Below are 27,367 nucleotides of genomic sequence, written 5' to 3' on the forward strand. Positions count from 1 at the left end.
CATTTTTTTATGCTAATTTTTAAAAGTATTTTTTTTATCAACATTTTGAACAATTTAATAAGCCAATTATTTAATAATAAATTGAAAATCAAGAAATATTATGATTTAGGGTTATAATAATTACATATTTAACCTTATTCTGCTTTATTTTATTAATTTTTATTCTTTTTTAACCTGCTAGAAGTTATTGCTTTAAATGTTTATAAACATTTGTTGCTAAACTTTATTTTGTTATCTGGCATCTCTTAATATGCATGATTTTCTCAACAAATAAAAGCTCTCTCAACATTTTTGTTTTTTGTAGGTGAATTTCTCCACACCACATTTGTGTCAAAAACTTCAGTCAGTTGTTTTTTATTAAGAAGACTTATTAAACGTAGTTTTATTAATTATTTTATACAAAAAATTTATACAAAATGTGTTTAGGGCTAAAGTGAAAAGTATAAAGTTTATTTTAATTGCTAAAAATTATAAAAAATAAGTCAAGAAATTATAGAAAAAAAGCCGGAAATATTTGCAAACAAGATTCTTGATTAATGAGAGCGAAAAAAAAACAGTCACAGCAAGAATAATTGCGGCAGAAAAAAACATGTTTGCAGCTATTAAATAATTAGTAATAATTTTTTAACGAAAAATTCTTAACAAATAATTTAGAAACGAATTAAATTCGTAGAAAAAAACATAATTTGTTTAAAAAATCTTCATGTTCAGTGCTTTATTTTTTGCTGTGGCATGCTAAAAATCGTAATCGCTAAACATCTGTGTTGTTTTTGTTGTATGTATTTACATGCATTCGTCCACTTTAATGTCTGAAAATTGACCCCGTAATAATTATTACAAAAAAAAGTTTATTTAAATTTGTTATTGTGACTAAGTGTAGTGTTATAATTATTGCAGTCACTGGTTTTGCATTCTGCTAAGCCTCTGCTGATATATTATTATTAGTGTAATTACTGTAAATATGTCAATATTTACATTTTTCTCCTAATAACGGTAATAATTATTATTGAACTTCCTTTACACTAGAATATGTACATGTAAACAAAGCCGAAGAGAGAAAAAACGTCAGCAAACATAAACAAACAAATATATTTTTATACACACATTCATACATACAAACAAAGAAGACTTCAAAATGAGACCAAAAATCGACAAGGATTTACTGCCTATGAAGGCTCATTATTTTTTATTCAATGCTGGTAAGTTTATGGATTTTATTTTTCAAAAATACATATTATTAGATTTATAACTTTAACACTTTTCTAATCAAGCTATCAGGAAAGGCAAAGTCTATTTTCTTTTCAATAATAAACAAAAAAAACAACAAGAGTTATACAGCACGAAAGTAATATTAAGGGTACTTTTTCTGTTTTAAAAGTACCTTACCTATTTTGTTAATAGAATTTCAGGATATTTTAAAGATTTTTTATAAAATTTTAGACATTATTTCCTATGGCCTTTTGGCGCCACTTAAATTATTACCACATAACAAAAATAAACCTATAAAAAGCATTAGTGGTTACCAAACTTTTTATCCCAGATAATATTTAGAAAATAATTTCACAACCTACTTTTTTTTTAACCACCACCATCTTAATGATAAGTTATTAACTTATCTTTTTTTTAGTTCTATTTAACTAAATTGTTTTTCTCTATACATTTTTATTGTTTTTGTTTATTTATTTTTTTAATTGCAATAATTCATTTGAAAACAGACCTAGAAAAAGCAAATAAAAACTTGATAAGAGTTGGGTTTTTTAAATAGAAATACTACTACATACTATTTCATAAATGTGGGTGTTTTGAATACATATTTTGGAAAGCTGTATGCATCATTAAAATATTTATAATGGAAATTCTCAGCATAATATTTGATTTAAAACATAATCTAATTTTAAAGATAATGAGAATCTTATCATAATGTTATAAAAATGCAATAAAACAATGAATGGATTTTAAATTCGTTTAACTTTATCACAAAAAAATTAAAAATAAACATTTTCAACTTAAATTTTAACAAGAAAATCAGATAAATAAAAATTCAGCTAGCTGAATTATATCAAATCATCATTTTTTTAACCCAAATAAGTTATGCTTTATAAAAAAGCATTTAAGTCAAATTCAGCTTGCTAAATTGTATTAAATTCCAATTTTTTAATGAAAATAATTTTAGAAATAAGCAAATAACACAAATTGAATTACATATAGTTATTTAAAAATTAAATAATTGAAATTCAGCCAGCTGAATTGTGTTAAAAAGTTAATTTTTAATATAAAAATTGTAGAAATAGCCAAATAACTCAAATTTAGCCAGCTGAATTGTATTTAATTATAATTTTTTATTAAGAATATTATGGAATTTAGCAAGAACTCAAATTCAAACACAAAAAGTTATTAAAATAACCATTACCTTAAATGCAGCTAGCTGAATTATATTAAAATGTTAATTTTTAATCAATAAATTGAAGAAATAGCAGAATAACTCAAATTCAGCTAGCTGAATTGCATTAAATATTAATTTTTTATTAATAAAATAATGGAAATTAGAAAAGAAATCAAATTCAGTTATAAATAGATATTAAAATAGCAATTAACTGATATTCAACTAGCTGAATTGTGTTAATATGTTAGAGTTCAATAAGAAAATTGTAGAAAAAGCCAAATAACTCTAATTCAGCTAGCTGAATTGTATTGAATAAAAAAATTGTATAAAGAAATAGCTGAATTGTTTTAAAATTTTAATTTTTTATTAAGAATATTGCGGAAATTAGCAAATAACCCAAATTAAACCACAAATAGTTATTAAAATAGAAATTAACTGAAATTCAGCTAGCTGAATTGTGTTAAAATGTTAGTTTTTAATAAATAAATAAATGAAATTACCAAATAACTCAAATTCAGCTAGCTGAATTGTATTAAATTCAAAATTTTTTTTAAAAAAATTATGGAAATTTTTAAATAACTCAAATTCAGTCACAAATAGTAATTAAAATAGGAAATAACTGAAATTCAGTTAGCTGAATTGTATTAAATAAATGTTATGCTTTATAAGAAAAGCAATTAACTGAAATTCAGCTAGCTGAATTATGTTAAAATATTAATTTTTAATAATTAAAAAGTAGAAATATCAAAATAACTCAAATTCAGCTACCTGAATTGTAATAAAATTAAATTTTTATTAAGAAAAATATAGAAATAAGTAAATAACTCAATCATAATATTAAAAAATAGTAATTAACTGAAATTCAGCTAGCTGAATTGGGTTACTATGTAGGTTTTTAATAAATAAATTGAAGAAACAGCTAAATAACTTAAATTCAGCTAGCTGAATTGTATTAAATATTATGGAAATTAGCAAAGAAATCAAATTAAGTCACAAAAATGATATTACAATAGCAATTTACTTATATTCAGCTAGCTGAATTGTATTAATATATTATATTTCAATAAGAAAATTGTAGAAATAGCCAAATAACTCAAATTCAGCTAGCTGAATTGTATTAAATTTTATATTTTAATTAAGAATATTATGGAAATTAGCAAAGAAATCAAATTCAATCACAAATAGATATTAAAATTGTTATTCAGCTAGCTGAATTGGGTTAATATATTCGATTTTAATAAGAAAATTGTAGAAATAGCCAAATAACTCAAATTCAGCTAGCTGAATTGTATTGAATTTGAAAATTCTATTCAGATGGTAAAGACATTAGTAGTTGCATTCTTGATATACGGCAGCCCTAAGAGTTTTTCAACACCCATCAAAATTTGTCATATGCACTGACAGCCTTTCGGTTGTCATAGCTATAAAAATACTTTGTATGAATCGCCGTTGATTACTCACATGGGTATTCCAGGCAACGAATATGGCGATACAGCAAAAAATTTAATTATATTTAATTTCTCTACACATGAACTTCGTGATATTTTAAATATTATTTATTCTTTTTATGTAAAATTCAAAAGCCGCAAATGGTTTGATAATCAGACCTGCCTACAAAATCCTATGGGCTATAAACCAAACTTTCTTAAATCGTTACAGAAAAATGTGACAAACCTAATAATAGGAATTAGAATTGGGCACTGGATAGAACTATGGCCCCAATATACTCCACATGTAATACTCAACATAAAGCACATACTCGGCGATTGCCAATCCCTCATATTATTCTGATATAGAGGTTATATGCGGGGTAGGGTTAATTATTGACCGATCCTCACAAAAGTTGGCAAAACAGATGTTTATGTCCAATTCCATGACAATATAAATTATTAATGTTCATGGCATTTTCTGAAGGGGACCTTTTATGGGGACTAGGGACAAATATTGCCTGATTTTCTCAATGTAAACTAAAGTTTTCAAACAAAAAACATTACATTGACATAAATGTTTAACACATTTTTTTTTATTACTTTATGTTTATTTAACTCAATTACATGAAAATTAATAGATCTATTAATTTGTTTTTTTATAATTCAAAATACAAATATTTATTATTAAACACAAATTATATGTTTGCTAAACTATTACTTCTTTTATTTACTCAGTATGTCAGGTAGTCACATGTCTTAAATTCTTTTTAAATGTTTAGCATTTCTGTTTATTTTATAAAGCTAAAGTAAATATTTATGATTTGATAGTTTCAATTTAAAAAAAAAGATAAACAGAAATTGCCTGTACTAAATGTATTAATGGTTTAAGTTAAGTTTTATTTAAATAACAAGTGTTAAGTGGAAATTTATATTGAAAGAGTTGCTTTGTGGGTGATTGATTTTTCCGCTTTGATTGAGATGTCTGTTATTTAAGTATTTTGGAGTTTTATACCCACCCTTCACCTTCGTTAGAAGGGTATATATAAGTTTGTCATTCCGTTTAAAAAAAATTAAAATTTTTTTTTTTTAAATTTTAAAAATTTTCAGCTAGCTGAATTTAAGTTATTTAGCTATTTCTTCAATTTATTTATTAAAAACTAACTTTTTAACATAATTCAGCTAGCTGAATATCAGTTAATTGCTATTTTAATATCTATTTGTAGCTGAATTTGATTTCTTTTCTAGTTTCCATAATTTTATTAATACAAAATTAATATTTAATACAATTCAGCTAGCTGAATTTGAGTTATTTGGTAATTTCTACAATTTATTTATTAAAAACTAACATATTAACACAATTCAGCTAGCTGAATATCAGTTAATTGCTATTTTAATATCTATTTGTAGCTGAATTTGATTTCTTTTCTAATTTCCATAATTTTATTAATACAAAATTAATATTTAATGCAATTCAGCTAGCTGAATTTGAGTTATTTTGCTATTTCTTCAATTTATTTATTATAAACTAACTTTTTAACCCAATTCAGCTAGCTGAATTTCAGTTAATTACTATTTTATTAATATTTATGATTGAGTTATTTACTTATTTCCATATTTTTCTTAATAAAAATTAAATTTTAATACAATTCAGCTAGCTGAATTTGAGTTATTTTGCTATTTCTTCAATTTATTTATTAAAAACTAACATATTAACACAATTCAGCTAGCTGAATATCAGTTAATTGCTATTTCAATATCTATTTGTAGCTGAATTTGATTTCTTTTCTAATTTCCATAATTTTATTAATAAAAAATTAATATTTAATGCAATTCAGCTAGCTGAATTTGAGTTATTTTGCTATTTCTTCAATTTATTTATTAAAAACTAACTTTTTAACACAATTCAGCTAGCTGAATATCAGTTAATTGCTATTTTAATATCTATTTGTAGCTGAATTTTATTTCTTTTCTAATTTCCATAATTTTATTAATAAAAAATTAATATTTAATGCAATTCAGCTAGCTGAATTTGAGTTATTTGGTAATTTCTACAATTTATTTATTAAAAACTAAAATATTAACACAATTCAGCTAGCTGAATATCAGTTAATTGCTATTTTAATATCTATTTGTAGCTGAATTTGATTTCTTTTCTAATTTACATAATTTTGTTAATACAAAATTAATATTTATTGCAATTCAGCTAGCTGAATTTGAGTTATTTTGCTATTTCTTCAATTTATTGATTAAAAACTAAATTTTTAACATAATTCAGCCAGCTGAATTTAAGGTAATGGTTATTTTAATAACTTTTTGTGGATGAATTTGATTTCTTTTCTAATTTCCATAATTTTATTAATACAAAATTAATATTTAATGCAATTCAGCTAGCTGAATTTGAGTTATTTTGCTATTTCTTCAATTTATTTATTATAAACTAACTTTTTAACCCAATTCAGCTAGCTGAATATCAGTTAATTGCTATTTTAATATCTATTTGTAGCTGAATTTGATTTCTTTTCTAATTTCCATAATTTTATTAATAAAAAATTAATATTTAATGCAATTCAGCTAGCTGAATTTGAGTTATTTGGTAATTTCTACAATTTATTTATTAAAAACTAAAATATTAACACAATTCAGCTAGCTGAATATCAGTTAATTGCTATTTTAATATCTATTTGTAGCTGAATTTGATTTCTTTTCTAATTTCCCTAATTTTATTAATACAAAATTAATATTTAATGCAATTCAGCTAGCTGAATTAGAGTTATTTGGCTTTTTCTACAATATTCTTATTGAACTCTAACATATTAACACAATTCAGCTAGCTGAATTAGAGTTATTTGGCTTTTTCTACAATTTTCTTATTGAACTCTAACATATTATCATAATTCAGCTAGCTGAATATCAGTTAATTGCTATTTTAATATCTATTTGTAGCTGAATTTGATTTCTTTTCTAATTTCCATAATTTTATTAATAAAAAATTAATATTTAATGCAATTCAGCTAGCTGAATTTGAGTTATTTTGCTATTTCTTCAATTTATTTATTATAAACTAACTTTTTAACATAATTCAGCCAGCTGAATTTAAGATAATGGTTATTTTAATAACTTTTTGTGGATGAATTTGAGTTACTTGCTAAATTCCATAATATTCTTAATAAAAAATTATAATTAAATACTATTCAGCTAGCTGAATTTGAGTTATTTGACTATTCTTACAGTTTTTATATTAAAAATTAACTTTTTAACACAATTTAGCTGGCTGAATTTCAATTATTTAATTTTTAAATAACTATACGTTACTCAATTTGTGTTATTTGCTTATTTCTAAAATTATTTTATTTAAAAATTTGGAATTTAATATAATTTAGCTTGCTGAATTAGACTTAAATGCTTTTTTATAAAGCATAACTTTTTTGGGTTAAACAAATGTTGATTTGATATAATTCAGCCTAGCTGAATTTGGATTTATCTGATTTTCTTGTTAAAATTTAATTTGAAAATGTTTATTTTTAATTTTTTTGTGATAAAGCTTGTTTTATTGCATTTTAAAAGTATTTTTATAACATTATGATAAGATTCTATTTATCTTTAAAATTAGATTATGTTTTAAATCAAATATTATGCTGAGAATTTACATTATAAATATTTTAATGATGCATACAGCTTTCCAAAATATGTATTCAAAACACCCACATTTATAAAATAGTATGTAGTAGTATTTCTATTTAAAAAACCCAACTCTTATCAAGTTTTTATTTGCTTTTTCTAGGTCTGTTTTCAATCGTAGGGGTTTAAGTTGTCCAACATTAACTTCAATCGTAGGTCTTTATATTGTCCAACATTAGCTGCAATCATAGGTCTTTGATGGGTGTTTCTGTAGTCCAAAAATTGCCTCAATCATAGGTCTTTATATTGTCCAACATTAGCTTCAATCATAGGTCTTTGGTGGGTGTTTATGTAGTCCAAAAATTGTCTCAAACATAGGTCTTTATATTGTCCAACATTAGCTTCAATCGTAGGCCAACATTAGCTTCAATGGTAGGTCTTTATATTGTCCAACATTAGCTTCAACCGTAGGCCAACATTAGCTTCAATGGTAGGTCTTTATGTAGCTTCAAATTAGCTTCAATCCTAGGTCTTTGGTAGGTCTTTATATTGTCCAACATTAGCTTCAATCGTAAGTGTTTCGTAGGTCTTTATATTCAGGCCTGTCACACATTTCGTTCGGAATGGTTTCAATTCGTGTATTTCATTAATTCCAAATACATATATTTCATAATTCTATATTTCTGATTTAAATTTGACAGCGTTTTTCATATTAAAACAAATGTAAAGGTTTTGGTACAGAAATTTATTAAAAACTAGTTGATCAAACCCCCTCCCCCCGGCTTCGCCCGGTAGCATTTCAAATGTTAGCTCTTCAAGTTTCTCCAAACCACGCACATCAGCCTGTTCTTATTTATTTGCAAATAAAATATCTAAATTTGTACTGCATACTTTAGGGAGCTTTTTTTATTACAGTTGACCGGACTCACAAAAAAAAGAATTTCCTAGTTTTACCCGGAATTTTTGAATATCTATGCCACTTTGAAATCTGAAAGTGGTTTCATTCCGAAAGTAATTTTCGTTTTTCTTTTTCTTAAGAAGCTAAATACGGAATTAATTCCACTTTCGAATTCTGTGACAGGCCTGATGTTGTCTCACCACATTAGCTTCAATCATATAACACATTTTGTTAAAATTTTCTAATTAAAATATCTCATTTCTCTACCTACAATATTAATTAAGCTTTTTATTTAAATTATAGCAAACATTTTGCCAAAGAATTTACAACAAATATTTTCAGTTAGTTTAAATACTAGTGACATTTGCTTAATTAAAATATTTTTGTTGATTGTTTTTATTACTTCCCATTCAACAAAAATTAGATGAATGTGTAGTACATTTAAATGATAACAAAAAGTTAAACCTTTAACTATTGCCTGGCTTAATGAAACTTAATATTTGTTTATAAATAAGCATAAAGTGATATTGTTTTGGTTTCTATTTATTTCCTAGTAATCAGTTAATGTGATTTAGAAATCATATTATTATTATTTATATTATTTACATTACATTATTTATTTGTTTTGTTTTCTAATTATCTCAATATTTCTAATACAATTATGTTTTGTTTTTTTTATATATTTTTAGGTACTGCACCTGTTGTACCATTTATGCCCACATTGGCTAAACAATTGGGCTATTCCAGTGTGGTTGTGGGCACAATGTATACAATATTGCCTATAATAGGCATGATAGCAAAACCAATATTTGGTTTTATAGCAGATCGGTAAGTAATTAAGCTAAAAATAAACATGTTTTTATAATAATCACACAAAAAATTCTCCTTCCAGTTATCAACGTCATCGCATGTTATTCATCATATCCGAAATTCTTACCGCCGTTGCCTTTTTCCTCGTCATGTTCACCCCAGCCATACCGAAAGAACCCATAGCCGTTGAATTCCACTGTCATGCCGGTGTCACTGATCTGCGCTACTGCAATGAATTCGACAAATGCATGGACAATGATTTAAAAGAGCACTATGCCAATCAAACGCTCAACTGTCAGCTAAACTGTCAGGCCAAACCCTTTATGTGGGATATAATCTGTGAAAACTGGTTAAATTCCACAAATTGTATGGCCAACACCACCACCAGCCTGGACCTAAAGACCACTGTAAATATGGGTCACATGAATGTGGAGGGCTCTTGCATGTTCTTTATGATACCTCATATACAAGGTCAGATAAATGATAGAAATGTCAGCATGTATTGTCCCAAGGATAAGGATTATTTCAATGCTTCCTGTACAATGGATTGTAAAGATGAGTTTTTGAATAGTAAACTGGGTCTAAGTCCGGTTATTAATAATAAATCGGCCATGGGATTATATCAGTTCTGGTGGTTCTTTGCCATGTTGATAATATCATGGATTGGTATGGCGGCGGTTGTGAGTATAGGTGATGCCATTTGTTTTGGCATTTTGGGAGAGCGAGCTCATTTGTATGGTAAACAGCGTTTGTATGGCTCTGTGGGTTGGGGTATTTTCTCCATAATAGCTGGAGTTTTGGTGGATAAAATGTCCAAGGGTGTGGATAAGGATTATACGATAGTATTTTGGATGACTTTGGTGATTATAGCTTTGGATGTGGTGGCGTCCATGAAGTTGAGGGTGAGTTTGAAAAATAAGTAATATATACACATTATGAAGTAATATAAGCTTGATACAAAGTTTTGAAAAAAAAAAATTTTTTTAAAAAAAAATTTTGAAAAAAAAATTTTAAAAAAAAATTTTGAAAAAAAAAAAATTGGTGAAAAATTCTTTTAGACGAAAAAAAAAATTGGAGAAAAAATTTTTAGACGAAAATATGAAAATAAAACTTTCGTTGAAGGAATTTTTTTAAGCAAGGGAAATTTTTCAGAATTTTGTAGAAATGAATTGTGTTGTGTCACATTAATAGAGAAAAAAGCAAAAAATTTTTATTAAAATTCTGTAAAATAAAAATTTCCCTTGAAGGGAAATTTTTAAAATTGTTGTAGAAATTAAATATATAGCACTAATAGAGTAAAAAACAATTGAAATTTTATTTAAATTATGCAAAATAAAAATTTCCCTTGAAGGGAAATTTTTATAAACAAGGGAAATTTTTAAAATTGTTGTAAAAATTAAATAATTAGCACGAATAAGTTAAAACCAATTAAAATTTTATTCAAATTATCAAAAATAAAAATTTCCTTTAAGGGATTTTTAATTTTAAACAAGGAAAATTTTTTAAAATTTTTGTAGAATTGAATTGTTTCACATTAATAGAGAAAATTCTAAAATTTTTTTTTGTTAAAATTCTGTAAAATAAAAATTTCCCTTGAAGGGAAATTTTTAACAAAATGGGAAATTTTTAAAATTGTTTCAGAAATTAAATATTTATTATTAATAGAGTAAAAAACAATCAAAGTTTGTTTAAAATTATGCAAAATAAAAATTTCCCTTAAAGGGATTTTTATTTTAAACAAAGGAAATTTTTTAAAAATTTGTAGAAATCAATTGTTTCACATTAATAGAGAAAAAGATAAAAAAAAATGTATTAAAATTCTGTAAAACAAAAATTTCCCTTGAAGGGAAATTTTTACAAAAAAGGGAAATTTTTAAAATTGTTGCAGAAATGAAATATTTATTATTAATAGAGTAAAAAACAATCAAAATTTGTATTAAAATTATGCAAAATAAAAATTTCCCTTGAAGGGATTTTTATTTTAAACAAAGGAAATTTTTCAAAAATTTGTAGAAATGAATTGTTTCACATTAATAGAGAAAAAGCTAAAAAAAATGTATTAAAATTCTGTAAAACAAAAATTTCCCTTGAAGGTCAAAAATAGGTCAAAAATCGAGATTGTCCTGGTTTTTTCCTCATATCTCAGCCATTTGTGGATCGATTTTGCTGATTTTAAATACGAAACTTCTCGAAAGCATGTCTGACAGAATTATTGAAGATTTGAATCTCGAAGATATCTGGGGTCTTCAGAAAATTGATTTCAACAGACAGGCGGGCAGACAGACGGACATGGCTTAATCGACTCCGCTATCTATAATGATCCAGAATATATATACTTTATAGGGTCGGAAAATTATATTGTGGAAATTACAAACGGAATGACGAACTTATATATCGATGGCTTAATATAAAAATGTCCTAACACGTGTTTTTTTAAGTCCAGATTTTCGTTTATTTCGATAAATGGTCCGATCATATATCATAATTAGCCAAAAAAATATCGACTTAAAAAAACGAGTTAGGGCCTTTTTATATTAAGCCATCGATATACCCTTCTCACGAAGGTGAAGGGTATAAAAACTAATTGTAAACTAAATACATTCGCAGATTAATATTTAAATGTAATGATTTTTTTAAACAATATATTTCTTTTCTCTTCAGCACACCCAAACTCATCTCTCTCCCAACATCCTCAAGGATGTGGGTCAAATGTTCCTCTCCATACGATGTGTGGTATTCTTTATATGGTGCGTTTTTATAGGTCTGGGCACGGCCCTCATATGGAATTTCCTGTTTTGGCATTTAGAAGAATTGGCCGGCTGTGAGGAAACCTCCATGAAGACATTGCAGGGTGCCGTTATGGCCATACAATGTTTTTGCGGGGAATTGCCGTTTTTCTTTTTCTCCGGCTGGATTCTTAAGAAAATCGGGCATGTTAATGCCATGAGTCTGGTGCTGTTTGGTTTTGGTGTACGTTTTATATTGTATTCAATGTTGCAGGATCCCTGGTATGTGTTGCCCATAGAATTAATGAATGGTGTGACATTTGGTTTGTTTTATGCCACCATGGCCTCCTATGCTAGTATAGTGGCACCGCCCGGCACCGAAACCACCATGCAGGTACGATTTTCTTTTGTATTATTGTTATGTTTAAGATATTTTAATAAATTTCTTTTTTTTAGGGTCTTGTGGGCGCTATATTCGAAGGTGTTGGCGTCTCCATGGGCAGTTTTATAGGCGGTTTATTGTTTGAGTCCGTGGGACCGGGTCATACCTTTGAAATATTTGGCGTTAGCGCCTTTATTGCCTTCATTGTTCATGTCTGTGTGCAAATGTATTTGCAACGTCATCATTCTAGTACTGATAGTGATAATGGTAAGCAAATTCTTCCAGACAATACCATTGACTCTTTAACAGTTAATCATATAAATGATAATGATAAACTTAATAACCAAGATACCATTAATACCAATAACATGGAAACTTTAACTATAAATAATGATGATGATGATCAAGCTAAATTTACCAATGTTAATTTGAATTCTTAAAACAATTTCTTTAAACATAATTAGGTTTTGGTTTTGGTTATTTTTTTTACTTTAAAAGACAAACAAAATAAACAGGCATTTGATAGTTTATGGTAGAAAGAATTTATTATTTGTTTATTAAGCATTTTTTCTTTTTATAATTCGTTAAATATTGTTGTAATTTTAAGACTTTGATATGATTTTTTATTTCTTCTTTCCCTTTTGTACAATAAACTTTTGTAAAATTAAAATTAAAGAAAAAAACTTATTCATAAATAGGAATTTTTAAATAGCACACCATAATGTTTATGACAGTGATAAACACTTTCAGTTTTTATCAATTGAAAAAACCACATTGTTGCAATCTTACACCATCATAAGCTACACCAACACACTCCTAAACATAATACGAGTGTAAGGCAGCAGCTATAATTGGAAATTGCTGTTTACATTCCTAGATAACAAATAAAATAACACAAATGCAAGGGGATTGGGGATGGATGAAGAGACCCGAGACAAAGAAAGATTTATTTTTAAAAATATTTGCTCACATTTGTGGCGAAATGTTAAAACAAACTTAAAATTTTTTAATCACTTGGGCTTTTTTGTAAGCAGCTGATTTAAATGAAATAAATTTTGGATTTATAACTCTTTTTATCTTTACAAATATGTGGAAAAATGATTGTGAGAATAAGTCTTGACAATTGAAATGTTCTACTAATCTGCTAAATTACTAAGACAATTGGATTTACTCTCCGGAACGACCAAAATCAGCTGTCTTTCTTAAGAAAGACAGCTGTATCAAAGCGAATTTGGGTTTATAACCCTTTTTATCTTTACAAACTTGAGGTAAAATGATTGTGAGAATAAAGATGTTTACTTCAGCATTTAAATGTTCTACTAACCACCTATATTACCACGACAATTGGACCTACACTCCGGAACGACCCAAGTCTTACAAGGCCACGACCCAAGTCTTACCCGGAATGATGCAAATTTTACACGGCCTAAGATTGTCAATTCAGAGACAGCTGTATTAAAGCGAAAGAAAAGAACTTTCGACAACAGCAGAACTGCTACTAAACTACAGCATTTAAATGTTCAACTAATCTGCAACATTAACACGAGAATTAGATCTACACTCCGGAACGACCCAACTTTTACAAGGCCTAAGATTGTCAATTCAGAGACAGCTGTATTAAAGCGAAAGGAAAGAACTTTCGACAACAGTGGAACTGCAACAACACTACAGCATTTAAATGTTCCACACTCCGGAACGAACCAAGTCTTACATGGCCAAAGATTGTCAATTCAGAGACAGCTGTATTAAAGCGAAAGAAATTTTCGACAACAGCAGAACTGCAACTACACTACAGCATTTAAATGTTCTACTAACCTGCTACATTGTCACGACTATTGGACCTACACTCCGGAACGACCCAACTTTAACTCGGCCTAAGATTGTCAATTCAAAGACAGCTGTATCAAAGCGAAAGGAAAGAACTTTCGACAAGAGTGGAACTGCTACAACACTACAGCATTTAAATGTTCTACTAACCAGCTACATTACCACGACAATTGGACCTACAACAACACTACACCATTTAAATGTTCTACTAACCAACTACATTCCCATGACAATTGGATCTACTCTCCTAAACGTCACAAGTCTTATACGGCCAAAGATTATCAAAGACAGCTGAAGAACGACGGAAGTCATGCCTGGCCAAAAATTCTCAATTTGGAGACAGCTGTATGAAAGTGAAAGGAAAAAGAATTTTCGGAAACTTTTGCAACAACTAACCTGCTAAAAAATCAATAAATTGTTGGAATTATGCATCTGAATTTTACCAGAAGCAACCTTAAAGTCATCGCTTTCTTTATCCAAATCTATTATCGTGAAACATCTGGACTCTAAAAAACATTATCTGGAAAATGCATAGCATTATGGTCAGAGCGAAGGAAACTGAGTTAGAAGTCTACTCGAAATGCAAAGCATTATGATCAGATTGGAGGCAACCGTGTTAGAACTCTATAATGTGTATGTGCAGCTTGGCCGCAAGATACCGTCCTTATATTACAACGATTCCTGGTCTTATAAACTGCGCATCCGAACTTACCTCAACCAGAAGAAAGCAGACTGGCTCGAAATCAAAGAATTTAGCAAATCCTACAGCATTTATCCATATCAGCTGAATTTTACGAGCAGCTTCGTTATCCAAATCCTTATATATATCTGGACTCTAAAGAACATTACCTTCAAATGCAAAGCATTATGGTGAAAGTGGAGGAAACCGGGTTAGAACTATGTGCGCATCATTATCACATGATACCGTCCTAATATTACAACGATTCCTGGTCTGATAAACTGCAGCTCCAAACTTACCTCAACCAGAAGAAAGCAGACTGGCTCGAAATCAAAGAATTTAGCTAATGCCACTCCATAGAACAGCCTATTCCCTCTGACATACACGAGGATTCTAAGAGAAAGCTTCGCAAAATCTTCACCATTCTGGTGGATTTTCAAATGAAGGCTAAACTCAAGCCTAAACTTAATAGAACTGCCTAATTGAGGACTCAACGTCCTGATACTACAATGATTCCTGATCTGATAAACTGCGCATCCGAACTTACCTCAACCAGAAGAAAGCAGAGCGGCTAGAAATCAAAGAATTTTGCAACTGCGACTCCATAGAACAGCCTATTCCCTCTAACATACACGAAGCTAAGAGAATGCCTCACGAAACCTTCACTATATTCTGGTGGCTTAATAGTACAAAGATCGCTCTTTTCAGATGAAGGAGTGGAAGTCATAGAATAACAAATTGACATTAAAAAATTCAAGGCTTAAGTGCAAAGAACCGCCTAATTGAATCCCAATAATAGCAGGTCGCTAATTAAAAACAAGCGGAAAAAATGTTTAGAAAATTTCATGAACAACAGCTTGTGCCAAGGATTTGGCATATTGACTCTTTCCAACCTCAGGCAAAAAGCTGCTACGATACTTAATTAACTTGGCAGACAGCATTATAACCAGATATAAATGGTAGACAATAGAAAAGGGAGTACACTTTGAGCTGGAGTTATCGAAAAGGAAATTATATGTTGTCCGCTAACTAGATAACCTTACCATCTGGATCTAATTACAGATTTACACACCAACAGAGCTTGGATACGACTTCAAGCATTTGTTGTTGTAGCAGCAATATTTAATCACGGATTTCAGCATGTTGTTCAAGTCCAAAGAAGACTGGATGAGCCGATAAATCCACAGGACGTAGTGATGTATTGAGTTGGCTGAACAGTTGAATATGTGGAGGGTGTCATGAGGACCCTGAACACATCCTGAGCATAAGTTGAGGATGGTACGGCCTATGCGGGACCAAAAGGCATTAAGCCTGTTACTCCATCATGATGTTAGTTGTGCCAAAATGACACTGCGGCATAATCTTCTCGGCGTTATGCTATCGGTGGTGGGAGAACTCCAAGTACAACATTCATACGGTATCCTCCTATGAATATCGTTCAAAGCTGTCATAGACGAGCGACGATCAAATGGATCCTGCACATACCTCTGTATGCTCTCCTCGTATTTGCGTAGGTCTTTTCCGGCATGTCTCCTGGAAGACTCCAACTGTTTGATGTCGAAGTTTGAATGACTCCTCCGGGGACAAGCTTCACCTTCAAACAGTAGCTAACAAAGAATTTTAACCACTTCATTGAAATTATGGTTCTTCAATTATTTGTTATTTTATTGCCTTTAACTGTGTATCCATATTCATACAAATATCACATTGACGATTTCAAATATCTAGCAATTCCCGAAAACCAATACATTCTCCCTAAGTTTTCCTACAAGTAGGAAGGTTTTATAAATATTCAGCCCAATTATGAATAAAAAATTCCCCGGGAGTTTGTTCCCCGGGAGTTTTTTCCCATTGAATTTGAATAGGGAAAATGAGAAAAGGGGAAAAACTCCCGTGGAATTTTTATTCATAATTGGGCTGATTGAATTTGAATAGGAAAAATGAGAAAAGGGAAAAACTCCCGGGGAATTTTTATTCAAAATTCGGCAGATTGTAAAAAATTTCATTGAATGTAACCTGTCAAGCCGTAACCTTGACCAGTCATTGTCAAATAATGACTCCTATTAGGATAAAACATTTAAAATTTTCTGAATAGATGTATTCGTTCCAAATAATTACAACTTTTGATCTATCAATTGCTTAAAAGTGTCCTTTCATCTTGACTGATTCACCCATATCGTGGTTGGCGTAAACGTCATACGCCTACGACAGTTTCGTACTAGATTTAAGAAACAGTTTGCATTTTATCTTTAATCTAGTACGAAACAGTCGTAGGCGTAAGACGTTTACTGCAACCACGATAAGGGTGAATGATAGAAATGTTATCCATAAACGTAGTAAGAATGTAATCAACAACCATATTATGCTAAATTAAGCTGCCGAATATGAGCTGACAACTGATCGCAAAGGTTGTAGGAATCGCAGCAAGCAAGACTGAGTATTTTTTATACCCTTCACCTTCGTGAAAAGGGTTTGTCATTCCGTTTGTAATTTCCACAATATAATTTTCCGACCCTATAAAGTCTATATATTCTGAATCCTTATAGATAGCGTAGTCGATTAAGCCATGACCATCTGTCTGTCTGTTGAAATCAATTTTCTGAAGACCTCAGATATCTTCGGGATCCAAATATTCAATAATTCTGTCAGACATGCTTTTGAGAAGTTTCCTATTTAAAATCAGCAAAATCGGTCCACAAATGGCTGAGATATGAGGAAAAAACCAGGACAATCTCGATTTTTGACCTATATCTGGATTACTAAGTCATTAATATAGACAATATGGATATCTAATGATAGATATTTAAAAGACCTTTGCAACGATGTATATAAGACCAATGTGTCAAAATCGGAAAAGAATTTTAAACCGAATTTTTTTTCACCAAAAAAAAAAATTGAAAAAACCCAAAAAAATTTTAAAATTAAAATTTAAAAAATAAAATTTAAATTTAAAACAACAAAAAAAATAAATAAATTTTGTTTACCTAAAAATATAGATATTTCAAAGACCTTTGCAACGACGTATGTGTATAAGACCAATGTGTCAAAATCGGAAACGAATTTTAACCCGAATTTTTTTCACCAAAAAAAAAAAATTTAAAAAACCCAAATTTTTTTTTTAAAATTAAAAAAAAAAAAATTTAAATTTAAAAAACAATTCGAAAAAAATTTTTACAAAAAATTAAAAAAACGACTTTGGAAAAAAGATTTTGTTTACCTAAAAATATTTAAAATTTATATTTTGAAGTATAATTTGGTGAAGGGTATATAAGATTCGGCAAAGACAAATATAGCTCTCTTACTTGTTTTTTTTGCTTGGACCAGCACTCAGAGTATGACCCCTATCCATGCAATTGGAACTAGGAAAATAGGTTATGGTTGGGAGTATAGAGGGAATAGTGTTTGTGGACATTGGATTTGAATTTTCCTGTATTGAAAGTAACATCTACGCCATGTCCTTGTAGAGCAACCATACAAATTAAAACTAAGAAATATTCCAAAGATTTCAGAGGCATTTCCATTCCTAGGAAATATTCACCGCTATCGGCAATAACTTGTGAAATATTCGTGAAATTCCCCTAAAGTTTTCATTCACAATAGTTGATTTTTGTTGACAGATTTATTATTGTTTACAAAATTCCATCTAAAAATTTGCCATGTTGGGGAATTTTTTCATGTCAACAATGTTGATGAACGAAAAATGGGAAAAGGGAGCATATTTCATATGAAATATGTTCCCTTTACCCATTTTTCGTTCATCAACTTTGTTCATGTGAAAAAATTCCCCAGCATGGGAATTTTTCAACTATTGTGAATGAAAAGTTCAGGGGAATATCACGATAGCAATTTTCCCTTCGAGGGAAATGGATATTTCATGGGAACATAAATTTCACATGTTTTTCATGATAGGGGTGATTGATTCGCGATAGGAGTGATTAAAAAAAAATGTTTGATACTAAATTAATCCAAAAACCTGTACAATTTTCCAAATAATCGCTACTTAGTCGATTCTTAGTGCCGAAACTATCAGCAGTCCTTCGAATTCTGAACAAAATGCAGACAAGCCAGTATCAGAAAAGGTTTAGCAGTCGTAATTCAGCTCTGGGTGGAGAAAGAGCTCGCGCGTCATTGTCATTATCGCTTAAGGGCAATCAGGCTGTCCCTTTTTCGCTGCCTTCGAGAGTTTTGCGGCTCACTCTCGCATTGGATAATGTTTGGCGTCGTCTAACTGTACCGCGTTACAGTTTCTCGAAGTTTGCATTGTCCACATGCAATCGTTTTTGGTTTTCATAACCTAACTTTTTAATAAATGATTTAAAGTTCCAGCATCCTATATGAAGATATAGCTAGACTGGGAACTAAAATCAACGTGGGATAACCAAATTTAAATTTCAAAAAAAAAAAAAAAAAAAAAAAAAAAGGTTTAGTATTATTTGTTTGACTACTAAAGGTGAATATTTTGTAGTAAACTATTGTGTCTAATACAAAAAATAAAACTATCACTGATGAAATTCAATATTTAAACTGAAGTTTTAATCATTTACCTATCATTACCATTACAAAGGGATTTTAAAACTCCCCCTCCCCATATTATCAAAGTAGGGTGTATGATTAAAAGTAAAATGTTGGGTGTGTTCGTAAATGCAGTAAATTTATATACCACTGAGGCAGAGATCTGCATCTGGTTTGCATTTGAAGATCAGATGCAAAATTACAGTCTTTACGTTCGCACTCCTTAGTAAAATTGTTGCATGTTTGTTGTGAAATTTTAGCAGAATTTTTGTTGTTTTTTTTTCTCTCTTTTATTTGTAATTTTGTAGAGTTGGAGAAAACTTTTGATATTTACGGTCAAAGACCCGATTTGTCGAAAGTATTTTTTATAATTTTGTTAACCATAATCATTTATAACACTTTTTTAATTCTTATTATAATTAGGTTTTCATTTGCCATTAAATGAACCTGCATCCTATAATTCCGAACAGAGAAGGGATTTTCTAAATATAAGAAAAAATAATCTTTACTTAACCCCAATACGTTTGAACGGATTTTCAGCTATTTTCCAAAGGCTCTTTCGAGTCTCAACTCTATATATTCACCCCTATCGACAATAAACATGTGAAATTTATGTTCCCATGAAATATCCATTTCCCTCGAAGGGAAAATTGCTATCGTGAAATTCTACTGAACTTTTCATTCACAATAGTTGCTTTTGTTCGTAACAGATGTTTATTGTTTACAAAATTCCATCTAAAAAATGTCTCAGGTTGAGGAATTTTTTCACGTGAACAAAGTTGATAAACGAAAAATGGGAAAGGGGATCATATTTCATATTTCGTCTATCTGTTTGTTGTTGGCACGAAAGAGCCTAGATGCATGGACGGATCGACATCGATGCTGCTCTTCTCCCCAACTTATCAGCAATACAATTGCCTTCTCCATAACTAACTAAGCACTAATAGATATCTGTTTGTTGAAATTACTGGCATTAATCCGGGTAACTTATTACATTTTAAACATAGTTAAGGCTTAATCAAAGATTAAATTTATTTTTTGGTATGAAAACCGATTAAAAACAGCTCAAAATTTATTTTATTTTAATTTTTTTTTTAAAAACTTCCCAGTATGCAAAATGATTCGAAGTTATGTCGAAAATGAATCATTTTTCCGTAAAATTTTATCGATATCGACTTCGATATAATGTCGATAATGTGCGTGTTTTCCTGAGTAGAGTGCAGAGCGATAAAGAGTCGAAAATTATTTATTATTCTGATTCTAATTTTTATCGATATACTATACCTTTTTCGGTATTAAAAATGTTCTAAATTGATTCGATTTCGATTAAATATATGAACAATTTCGTATACTTTATACCATCGAGCAATTTCTTCTTGAAATAATGCATATTCAATACCTTTATTATTATCCAATAATGTTGCGTTAGATGTGTTTTCATTTTCAAATGCAATAAATTCTGCACATATTTCTGATGTTTGCTGATTATGAGATTCGAATTGTCAAAAACAACATCAATAATTTACTGCGCTTTTCTTTTAAGACGTCTTTGATCAATTTTTCGTGTTAAACTATATTTTTATGAATATGTTATTGATAGGATAAGAAATAAAATTTTATTTTCTCACAAATTAACAAAAGAATAATATGTATGTATATGAATTTGTCAATTTGTGCAAAAATAAAATTTGACATTAAAAAAAAACTCGAACATTATTCGCCATTTCTATAAAATATTAAAATACGATATTATAAAAAATGTAGATTGGATAGAGCATCATAATAAATTCATATTTTCGATTTTAATTCGAAATAAGTTCGATAAAAAGAACTGACTCGAAATGTTGCATACTGGGTTGTTTATTTTTCTTCTTATCTATCTTTTTCACTATCATATTTTTTATTTATTTATTTATTTAGTATAACTAGTCTTCCCAAAAAGCACGTATTTTTATTAAAACTCAATTAAACAGAAAAATTACCATAAAACTCTTATGAAAACTTAACTTGAATCTATTAAAATTGTTTACTAAATGTTTTTTTTATTTCTTTCAAACATTTTGCTTTCAATGTAACTAACATTTTGTATTTTAATAATTTTTTTTTTTTTAATTTTGTTTTTATTATTTTTTTTAGGAACAGTTAAATATTTAGCGCCTACTGATGCCATGCATATGCTTAACGATCACGAATATATAATAACGTAGATGGACTGTGTTATTTGTTGTTTTAATTTAATCAATAATTTTCCTTTATAAGTTTTGTGTGTGCGTATTATTAAAACAAAAAAAGAAAAAACAATTAATTCTAATTGTGTATTGTAGTTGTATTAAACCAAAATTTCTAATTCATTTTAAGTTTTCTTATTAAATTCATAACTTAATTTTAAATGATTTAATTATTGAGAACAAACATTGAAAGTACTTTAAATTTGTTTCTAATTTCCATAATTTAAACAAACAAATAAGCAACACCGGAAACAAAAGCATGTATTTTATATTTATTAATAATTCAATAATGTTAAATGTTAAATTATACATCCCTGAGGGCTTTTCCATCTCTGGTCTTATAAAACCTCCTAGTGGCAACCTTTAACTTTTGCTCATTATCTTTTGTTGACATTTGAGCATTTGAAAGAGAAAGTAAGTAGAGTTGCCTGCGTTGTTTCATATGGCCTCTAGATCAGTGATGTTCAAAAATAAAAATGAAGATATTTGGTGAGAGAGCTACCCAGCAAACATAATGTCAAACACTTAAAATAACAACAAAATGAAGAAAGTTTAAATTTAGAATTTTTGTCAAATAAAACCAATTTATTAAATGAATATAATTTAAATTTTAAGGAAATGAAACAATATACATTATACGGCCGAAATACTCTCAAATTTTTTATTTATTTTTAACTTTGTTTTTTTGTGTTCAATTGTAATTGAAACACGTGTGTTTGCTATGCTTCATCCAAAAACCAACCAACAACAATGCTTATTGAATTTCTGAAAAAATGAGACATTTATTACGCTCTTTAAAAGAGCGTAACAAATGTGTTTAAATTTTTTAAACAATTGTTGTATGGGATGAACATCACTGCTCTAGATAAAAAAAAGCCCTCAAGGACATTTTACCAAGTACTTTAGTTGTTTTTGAAAAACAAAATTAGCATGTTTTTAAAACTTTATATTTATCTAACGAATTTCTATATAAGTATACAAAATATTTATAATAATTTTTAAACATAAAGCAACTGCATGTATAAACTGGTCATTTTTAAAGTATTTTTTTTTTTTGTAATTTTAAATTCATTATTTTTTTTAATTTAATTTATTAATTTTATTTAATGTAATTTTGAATGTGGTTGTTTGAATTTTATACTTTCCATTTTTTTCATAACATATTTATGTATTTAAAAAACACCAAAGTTTTTTTTTAACAGAAAAATTGTATATTTAAATTTTTCTATAAAAGGTTTTTTAGCTATAAAATTTAATTAAATAAACTAATTGAAATATATATTTTTTTTAAATAATAGTATAATATATATATTTGTTATAAGTTTATAAATATATTTAAATATATAAAAAAATGGGTAACAATTAAAAATTTATTTATATATAAAAATAGATTTTTTTTATATAAAAATTATTTAGTAGTCTTATTTTTTTTAAATTAATTATATTTTATTGCGGTTGTTTGCCAATTAAAGATTCTTCCTGCTGCTGTTTTTGTAATTTACGCTGTAATTCTTTTTCTTTGCACGTTTGTATATTAATGGCTCTTTTCTATAATAAAGTTTTAAAAAATTAATAAAATAATTTGCTAAAAAGCATGTTTTTAGAAAAGAAAACTAAAACCTTTAAGTGATTTTAATAAAAATTAGAAAAAAAAAAATTCAGGAAAAATACAAGTAAGTATTAAACTTTATCTATCTATAGAAAATTTACAATAGAAAATATAGTCAAAATAATAGTTTCACTATAAAAATAATTGTCTCAACAAATGTTTTCTATAAAAAAAATAAAAAGAATAGTATTTTTGCACCAATATTGTTATTTTAACAACTTTTCTATCGAAAAGTTATCAGTAAAAAAGTTTTTCTATAGAAAAAATTATCTTTATAACAGTTTTTCTACAGAAAAAATGTCATTATAAAAGTTTTTCTATAGAAAAATATTCGTATAACTGTTTATTCTATAGAAAAATTGTCAGTATAACAGTTTTTTTCTAGAAAAATTGTCAGTATAACAGTTTTTCCATTGAAAAATTTTCAGTATAACAGTTTTTCTAGAGAAAAATTGTCAGTATAACAGTTTTTCTAGAGAAAAATTGTCAGTATAACAGTTTTTCTAGAGAAAAATTGTCAGTATAACAGTTTTTATACAGGAAAATTGTCAGTATAACAGTTTTTCTAGAGAAAAATTTTCATTATAACAGTTTTTCTATCGAAAAGTTATCAGAATAACAGTTTTTCCATTGAAAAATTGTCAGTATAACAGTTTTCTAGAGAAAAATTGTCAGTATAACAGTTTTTCTAGAAAAAAATTGTCAGTATAACAGTTTTTCTAGAAAAAAATTGTCAGTATAACAGTTTTTCTAGAAAAAAATTGTCAGTATAACAGTTTTTCTAGAAAAAAATTGTCAGTATAACAGTTTTTCTATAGAAAAATTGTCAGTATAACAGTTTTTCTATAGAAAAATTGTCAGTATAACAGTTTTTCTATAGAAAAATTGTCAGTATAATAGTTTTTCTATAGAAAAATTGTCAGTATAACAGTTTTTCTATAGAAAAATTGTCAGTATAACAGTTTTTCTATAGAAAAATTGTCATTATAACAGTTTTTCTATAGAAAAATTGTCAGTATAACAGTTTTTCTAGAGAAAAATTGTCAGTATAACAGTTTTTCTATAGAAAAATTTTCAGTATAACAGTTTTTCTAGAGAAAAATTGTCAGTATTACAGTTTTTCTAGAGAAAAATTGTCCGTATTACAGTTTTTCTAGAGAAAAATTGTCAGTATTACAGTTTTTCTAGAGAAAAATTGTCAGTATAACAGTTTTTCTAGAGAAAAATTGTCAGTATAACATTTTTTCTAGAGAAAAATTGTCAGTATAACAGTTTTTCTAGAGAAAAATTGTCAGTATTGCAGTTTATCAATAGAAAAATATTCAGTATAAAAGTTTTTCTATAGAAAAATTGTCAGTATAACAGTTTTTTATAGAAAAGTTTTCTAAATAACAGTTTCTCTATAGAATAATTGTCAGTATAACAGTTTTTTTCTAGAAAAATTTTCAGTATAACTGTTTTTTCTAGAAAAATTCTCAGTATAAAAGTTTTTCTATAGAAAAATTGTCAGTATAACAGTTTTTTTATGGAAAAGTTTTCTAAATAACAGTTTCTCTATAGAAGTATTGTCAGTATAACAGTTTTTCTATCGAAAAGTTATCAGTATAACATTTTTTCTATAGAAAAATTGCTATGGAAAATTCACGGTATAATAGTTTTTCTATGTAAAAATTGTCAGTATAACAGTTTTCCGTATATCTGTTGTTCTCTAGAAAATTATCAAAATATCTGTTTTTATCTCATGAAGGTGAAAATTCAAAAAAAAATTTTTCCAAAAAAAAAAAAAAATTTTTTAGCTAAAAATATTTAAAATTTTTATTTTGAAGTATAATTTGGTGAAGGGAATATAGCTCTCTTACTTGTTTTATAGAAAAATTGTCAATATAACAGATTTAAAAATAAAATCTAATTTTCCATTGTTATATATTTGAATATATTACGAATTTGATATACCCATCACCAGTGTGTACTTAAAGAAAAATATTGAATAGAATTTTTGATGAAAAAAAAAAATTAATGAAAAAAAAGATTTTTAGTGAAAAAAAAGGAATTGGATTGAAAAATATTTGGCCGATTTTGACCTATGGCGTTATACACGTCGTTAGAAAGGACTTTGAAATGACTATCATTAGAAATCCATATTGTATATGATATTGATGACTGTAATGACTATAATTTATGGGATCGCAAATGAAAAATGTGAAAATTACAAACGGAAGGAATCCACAGAATATTTAACAATCTATTTAAATTCAATTTATTTCACTTACCTTTAATACTTTCGTACGCTGATAAATATTTTGCATGTGCTTTTTAATTTTCAACAATTTCTCTCTGCACACTTTAACATTGTTCATCTGTAACGTAATAAAGATTAAAATACATTGTATTAATAACATTTATAGGTACAATAATAATTAATAAACATGAAATAGTAACAAATTATTTTATTAAGAAGTGTTCTTCAAATATTGATAAGATTTGGTTTAACACCATTTTTCTTTTTTGAGACTTTTAATTGTATTGATGTTTTACATCAAAAGACCGATAATAATGTGTTAATTGGGGGAATACAAATAGGCACGGTAATAAAAAAGTATGATAGTGTTATCTTAAATAATTAAGAATATGATTTTTCATAATACAGTTTTTAGGCTGTTTAGGATTTTTGATTCGTTATAAATAAACTTTGGCTACGAGACGATTGGCAACAAAATTTAATCTTAAATTTATGAATTTATGATAAAGAGATTTGATTTCATGGCCCCAGATTTCTTGTGTAGGTCTTTTATTGTAGCTAAAAAACATGAAAGTGAGCTATATTCGGCTATGCCGAAACTTATAAATCCTACACCAAAGTATATTTAAGAAAAAATTTTAAAATATTTTTTGGTGAAAAAAAATTTTGATGAAAAAAAATTTTTCGAAAAAAAATCGTATTAAAAAATATTTTTTCCGAATTCGTAGGAAAGGTCTTTAAAATATCTATCATTATATATCCATATTGTTTATATTAATGACTTAATAATCCAGATATAGATAAAAAATCGTTTAAAAATCATGGAAGTCGTGGTTTTTTGCTTATATTTCTGCCATTTATGGGGCGATTTTCTCGATATTAAATAACAACCGAACAGCGACTACAGCTATTGGTTTATGAATCGTGTATCTAAGTTAATTGAGTTCTATAGAATGTTAATTTCAACACACCGACGGACTGCAGCTATCTATAACGATCCATTATATATATAATTTATGGAGTCTGTAATCTGAATAATTTGTGAGTTATGCTTTCTATTTTAATCATATCTATTACTTACCATGTCCTGCAATTTGGCTACTTCAGCATTGTCCAATTTAACCTTTTCCGTCGATAAATCAATATAGATTTTATTTTGCTTTTGTCTAAACGAAATTTTAGAACAAATATTAAAAGCAAAACTTTAAATAGATTAAAAATAACACTTATTACTTACATTAATTCCTTAAGTTGTACTCTGGCCTTGGCTATGGGCGGAGCATAAGATTGCAACACTCCCGCTGTTAGTTGTAAAGCTGCTAAGGAGGTAGTTTCCGGCATTGCTGCCTCACCCGCTGTATCTGTTGAAACTGCGTTTGCATTATCATTTGTTTGAAACTTTGTATTGTTATTATTATTAATAGTTTGGGCTTCCTCCAACAATTCATCAGTGCTGTCCACTTCTAAAGTTGTAGGTCTTAAGGCCTCCACATTTGCGGCTGAACTAAATGCTGATAAATCATCGACAATACTTTTTTTTAAAGGGAAAAATAATCAACAATAATTAGCTTAAGATAATAAAACTTAATAAAAAGTAACACAATGTATTTTATCATTAATTATTGTTAAACAATTATTAACTTTTAAAGCTCTTGAAAAAAATATTATCTTTAAGGCTTTTTCTTTTCTACTCACCTATTGAAATTATTACTTTTCAACATATTTGGTTTATTATTTGCTACTAAATCAACGTATAAAATTAACAAAAATATAACTTTTAATAAATATTTAGAAAGTTTAATTAACAAAATATACAAAAAAAATACTAAAGTAAACAATAAAAAAAAATAACACCACACAGCTGTTTTTGACAGTTTTAAACAAAAGCAAGAGAGCAATCAAACCCACCTCAGAATATATATAAACATGTGTGTAAATAACAGACAACTGCAACATGTTTTATATCTGTTAGCAACAGCTCAAATGTTGCAGTTACATTTTCTAACATAATTAATGTAGCAATACA

The 27,367-nt window shown here is 27.8% G+C and overlaps 2 protein-coding genes across 2 annotated transcripts; one reads left to right on the top strand and one right to left on the bottom strand.

The window, feature by feature from the left end:
- Positions 1-376: 376 nt before the first annotated feature.
- Positions 377-23,112, top strand: Sugb (Sugar baby). The gene is made up of 7 exons (XM_065504103.1): positions 377-440; positions 1,027-1,199; positions 9,019-9,157; positions 9,222-10,041; positions 11,801-12,259; positions 12,322-12,514; positions 21,402-23,112. The coding sequence occupies exons 2-7, from the start codon at positions 1,136-1,138 to the stop codon at positions 21,470-21,472; spliced, it is 1,746 nt and encodes a 581-aa protein (XP_065360175.1). The 5' UTR covers positions 377-440; positions 1,027-1,135; the 3' UTR covers positions 21,473-23,112.
- Pldn (Pallidin) lies at positions 22,424-27,191 on the bottom strand. Its single transcript, XM_065504104.1, has 5 exons — positions 27,037-27,191; positions 26,579-26,872; positions 26,423-26,507; positions 25,373-25,459; positions 22,424-23,041 (listed from the first exon to the last, which is right to left on the bottom strand). The coding sequence occupies exons 1-5, from the start codon at positions 27,060-27,062 to the stop codon at positions 22,940-22,942; spliced, it is 594 nt and encodes a 197-aa protein (XP_065360176.1). The 5' UTR covers positions 27,063-27,191; the 3' UTR covers positions 22,424-22,939.
- Positions 27,192-27,367: the final 176 nt, after the last annotated feature.

This window comes from Calliphora vicina, chromosome 3, assembly GCF_958450345.1.
Source record: "Calliphora vicina chromosome 3, idCalVici1.1, whole genome shotgun sequence".
Classification (NCBI taxonomy): Eukaryota; Metazoa; Arthropoda; class Insecta; order Diptera; family Calliphoridae; genus Calliphora; species Calliphora vicina.